Source organism: Accipiter gentilis, chromosome 38, assembly GCF_929443795.1.
Source record: "Accipiter gentilis chromosome 38, bAccGen1.1, whole genome shotgun sequence".
Taxonomy (NCBI): domain Eukaryota; kingdom Metazoa; phylum Chordata; class Aves; order Accipitriformes; family Accipitridae; genus Astur; species Astur gentilis.
This window is the reverse complement of record NC_064917.1, coordinates 388,371-393,030: the sequence shown is the minus strand read 5'-3', so window position 1 is coordinate 393,030 and position 4,660 is coordinate 388,371. Positions and strand designations below refer to the sequence as shown.

The following is a 4,660-nucleotide window of genomic DNA, read 5'->3' as shown; positions in this document are numbered from 1 at the left end:
AGAGCACCCCCTCCCCTTTTGGGAGGTTACCTGGGGGGGGCCATTTTGGGGGGTCCCAGGCAGAGGTGATGCTGGCATTCGAGGGGGGGCCAGGGGGGGCCGTGGGGAGCAGCCGCGGGCTGGGGGTCACGGAGAGCACGGGGGGGTCCATGGGGGGGCAGCGAGGGGGGGTCCGTGGGGGAGGCCAGGCCGGGGTACCCTGGGGACACAGCGGGGTGAGGTGAGGGGGGGGGTCCCAGAGGGTTTGGGGGGGGGCCCAGGGGCATCTTTGGGGTCCCAGGGGGGTCTTGGGGGGCTCTGGGGCATACTGAGGGGGTCTTGGGGGGCTCTGGGGTCCCGGGGGGGCCCCAAAGGGGTTCAGCAGGGATCTGGGGGTCTTGGGGAGATCTTGGGGGGCTTGGGGGGGTCCCAGGGGCATCTTTGGGGTCTGGGGGCGTCCTGGGGGACGCGGGGGGATACTGGGGGGGTCCCAGAGGCAACTTTGGGGTCTGGGGGGGTGTTACAGATCCTGGGGGGGGTCCTGGGGGACTCTCTGGGATACTGGGGGTGGTCCCGGGGGCATTTTTGGGTTCTGGGGGCGTCCTGGGGGACTCTGGGGGACACCGGGGGGGTCCCGGGGGCATTTTTGGGTTCTGGGGGCGTCCTGGGGGGCGCGTGGGGGTCCCGGGGGGTCCGCGGGGGTCTCACAGGCGGCCAGCATGTCGTGGGCCCGCAGCAGCCGCAGCCCCCGCAGCAGGTCCAGCAGGTCCCGCAGGCGCCCGTTGCGCTGGGCCCAGCCCCACAGCACGGCCGCCGTGGGGCCGGGGCCGGCGGCCGCCAGCCGCAGCTCGGCCTGCTCCGGCACCAGCCGCGACGCTGCCGCCGGCACCAGTGCTCCCAGTGCTCCGGCCCGGTGCCGCCCGACGGCGGGACCCCTGCCGCCCGGGCCGGCCCGCTGCCTCCCAGTCCAGCCCGGTGCCACCCGCAGCCAGCCCAGTGCCTCCCAGTTCATCCCAGTGCCACCCGCAGCCAGCCCAGTGCCTCCCAGTCCAGCCCGGTGCCACCCGCAGCCAGCCCAGTGCCTCCCAGTCCAGCCCGGTGCCACCCGCAGCCAGCCCAGTGCCTCCCAGTCCAGCCCAGTGCCACCCGCAGCCAGCCCAGTGCCTCCCAGTTCATCCCAGTGCCACCCACAGCCAGCCCAGTGCCTCCCAGTCCAGCCCAGTGCCACCCGCAGCCAGCCCAGTGCCTCCCAGTCCAGCCCGGTGCCACCCGCAGCCAGCCCAGTGCCTCCCAGTTCATCCCAGTGCCACCCACCGCCAGCCCAGTGCCTCCCAGTCCAGCCCGGTGCCACCCGCAGCCAGCCCAGTGCCTCCCAGTCCAGCCCAGTGCCACCCCCAGACACTTCCACTCCATCCCAGTCCAGCCCAGTGCCACCCACAGCCAGCCCAGTGCCTCCCAGTCCAGCCCGGTGCCACCCGCAGCCAGCCCAGTGCCTCCCAGTTCATCCCAGTGCCACCCACAGCCAGCCCAGTGCCTCCCAGTCCAGCCCAGTGCCACCCGCAGCCAGCCCAGTGCCTCCCAGTCCAGCCCGGTGCCACCCGCAGCCAGCCCAGTGCCTCCCAGTTCATCCCAGTGCCACCCACAGCCAGCCCAGTGCCTCCCAGTCCAGCCCGGTGCCACCCACAGCCAGCCCAGTGCCTCCCAGTCCAGCCCAGTGCCACCCCCAGACACTTCCACTCCATCCCAGTCCAGCCCAGTGCCTCCCAGTCCAGCCCAGTGCCACCCCCAGACACTTCCACTCCATCCCAGTCCAGCCCAGTGCCACCCCCAGACGCTTCCACTGCCTCCCAGTCCAGCCCGGTGCCACCCGCAGCCAGCCCAGTGCCTCCCAGTTCATCCCAGTGCCACCCACAGCCAGCCCAGTGCCTCCCAGTCCAGCCCAGTGCCACCCCCAGACACTTCCACTCCATCCCAGTCCAGCCCAGTGCCACCCACAGCCAGCCCAGTGCCTCCCAGTCCAGCCCAGTGCCACCCCCAGACACTTCCACTCCATCCCAGTCCAGCCCAGTGCCACCCGCAGCCAGCCCAGTGCCTCCCAGTCCAGCCCAGTGCCTCCCATAGCCAGCCCAGTGCCTCCCAGTCCAGCCCGGTGCCACCCCCAGACGCTTCCACTCCATCCCAGTTCATCCCAGTCCAGCCCAATGCCACCCCCAGACGCTTCCACTGCCTCCCAGTCCAGCCCAGTGCTACCCGCAGCCAGCCCAGTGCCTCCCAGTCCAGCCCAGTGCCACCCGCAGCCAGCCCAGTGCCTCCCAGTCCAGCCCAGTCCAGCCCGGTGCCACCCCCAGACACTTCCACTGCATCCCAGTTCATCCCAGTCCAGCCCAGTGCCACCCCCAGACACTTCCACTCCATCCCAGTCCAGCCCGGTGCCACCCCCAGACGCTTCCACTGCCTCCCAGTTCTTCCCAGTCCAGCCCAGTGCCACCCCCAGACACTTCCACTGCATCCCAGTTCAGCCCAGTGCCACCCGCAGCCAGCCCAGTGCCTCCCAGTCCAGCCCAGTGCCACCCCCAGACGCTTCCACTCCATCCCAGTGCCTCCCAGTCCACCCCAGCCCCGTCCCAGTGCCCCCCAGTGCCCCCCAGTGCCCCCCCCAGTCCTTACCGAAGCGCTCCCAGTCCGACCGGTTCAGCGCGTCCATCAGGCGGCAGAAGCTGCACATGAGCCAGGCGGGCAGCTCGTACAGGTACGGACCGGGACCGGGACCGGGACCGGACCCCGACCCCGACCCCGGCCCCGACCCCGGCCCCGACCCCGGTCCCGGCCCGGCCATGCCTCCCGCCGGGCACTTCCCCTTTAAGAGCGCCCGTCCCACTGCGCAGGCGCGCACCGGCCGGCCCGCGCCGCCATCTGCGGCGTGGCGGAAGTGACCCCCGCACCCCCCCTCCCCTCCGCGCGGTTGCCGTGGAGACGGGCGCCATGTTGAGCGTGGCGGAACCGTCGCCCCGCTTGGCGCCCTGGGGCCGGAGGGGAAGGGGCGGGGCTTGACCGCAAGGGGGCGGGGCTGCGCGGGCGACCTCCTTTCGCAGGCCCGCTTCCCCGCGGTGACGTCATCAGGGCGATGACGTAGGCGAGGAGGGGGACGGGGGGCGTGTGACGTCGCAGACGTGACGTCACGGCTGCCAGGACACCGGGGCGCTGCCGGGGAGAGACCCGGGATCCCGTGAGGTCACCGGAGATCCGCTGATGTCACCCGGGGAGATCCGGGATGCAGTGATGTCACTGGGGGAGACCCCGGATCTGCTGCTGTCACCTGGGGAGGTCACCCGGGATCTGCTGATGTCACCCGGAGAGATCCAGGATCCAGTGATGTCACCGGGGGAGGCCCAGGAGCTGCTGACATCACCCACGGAGGTCACCCGGGATCTGCTGACGTCACCCGGGGAGATCTGGGATCCTGTGAAGACACTGGGGGAGCCCCAGGATCCGCTGACGTCACCTGGGATCCACTGATGTCACCCGGGGAGATCGAGGATCCAGTGAAGACACTGGGGGAGCCCCAGGATCCGCTGACGTCACCTGGGGAGACCTGGGATCCAGCGAGGTCACCCGGGATCCACTGACGTCACCCGGGGAGACCCGGGATCCACCAGCCCCGGCAGGGGGGGGGGCTGGGATCCACCATCGGCCTGAGAAGAGCTCGGAATCTGCCGTCGCCTTACGGAGAGACCCGGGATCCACCACCACGACACCCACCACCCCCCGCCCCCCAACCACGGCACGATCCGGAATCCGTGGCACGATCTGGAACCTGCGGCACGATCCGGAAACCGTGGCATGATCCGGAATGTGCAGCACAATCCGGAATCCGTGGCACGATCCGGAAACCGTGGCACGATCCGGAAACTGTGGCATGATCTGGAATGTGCAGCACAATCTGGAATCTGTGGCACGATCCGGAAACCGCGGCACGATCCAGAACATGCAGCACGATCCGGAATCTGTGGCACGATCCGGAAACCATGGTGTGATCCAGAATGTGTGGCATGATCTGGAATCCGTGGCGTGATCCGGAAACTGTGGCACGATCTGGAGTCTGTGGCACGATCCGGAGTCTGTGGCCCGATCCGGAAACCGTGACACGATTTGGAACGTGCGGCACGATCCAGAATCCGTGGCCCGATCCGGAAACCGTGGCCCGATCCGGAGTCGGCGGCCCGATCCGGAGTCGGCGGCCCGATCCGGAACGCGCGGCCCGATCCGGAACGCCCCCAGCGGGGGTGGGGCGGGCGGGGGGATCGCCGCCGTGCCGCTGTGCCGCGCCGGCGGAGCCGGAATGAAAGCGTCAGAGGCGGGAGGCGTTGGGTGTACACAGATTTATAGATCACTCCAGCACAGACACAGAGCCCCGCGGGGCCGGGGGGGGCGGCGGGGGGCGCAGGGGACCCCCCCTCCCCGGGGGCAGGGGGGCGACGCCGCGGACCCCCCCAAGAAGAATCCACAGCCGAGGGGGTTTTTCTTGTAAATTTATAAGGCAAACGTCTCCTCGCGCGACTAGAGATAATAAATAGGTGCGGGGTCGCCCCCCCCTCCCCCGCCTCCGCGCCCCCCCCCCCCCCGTCCGATCCCGCCGGATCCCCCCGGCGGATCACACGCCCCCCCCCCCCCCCCGATTCCC

The 4,660-nt window shown here is 70.4% G+C and overlaps 2 protein-coding genes across 2 annotated transcripts in view; both read right to left on the bottom strand.

Annotated features, from left to right (window-relative positions):
- HAUS7 (HAUS augmin like complex subunit 7) overlaps window positions 1–1,035 on the bottom strand; it is a 6,738-nt gene extending 5,703 nt beyond the window's left edge. Inside the window, exons 1-2 of the mRNA XM_049793323.1 lie at window positions 688–1,035; window positions 31–199 (exon numbers count right to left, since the gene is read on the bottom strand). Coding sequence (XP_049649280.1) covers window positions 31–199; window positions 688–991 — 473 coding nt within the window. The 5' untranslated portion in view covers window positions 992–1,035. The remainder of the gene's footprint in view (window positions 1–30; window positions 200–687) is intronic.
- A 1,992-nt stretch (window positions 1,036–3,027) lies between these two features.
- On the bottom strand, window positions 3,028–4,065 carry LOC126035206 (uncharacterized). The gene is made up of 2 exons (XM_049793364.1): window positions 3,482–4,065; window positions 3,028–3,375 (listed from the first exon to the last, which is right to left on the bottom strand). The coding sequence occupies exons 1-2, from the start codon at window positions 3,964–3,966 to the stop codon at window positions 3,156–3,158; spliced, it is 705 nt and encodes a 234-aa protein (XP_049649321.1). The 5' UTR covers window positions 3,967–4,065; the 3' UTR covers window positions 3,028–3,155.
- Window positions 4,066–4,660: the final 595 nt, after the last annotated feature.

Bases quoted from the DNA above. Each gene is read 5' to 3' on its own strand.
- LOC126035206 (XM_049793364.1), bottom strand. From the start codon at position 3,966: ATGTTCTGGATCGTGCCGCGGTTTCCGGATCGTGCCACAGATTCCAGA. The intron at 3,376-3,481 runs GTGACGTCAGCG...TGATGTCAGCAG, and splicing joins GTGACATCAGTGGATCCCAG to CTCCTGGGCCTCCCCCGGTG.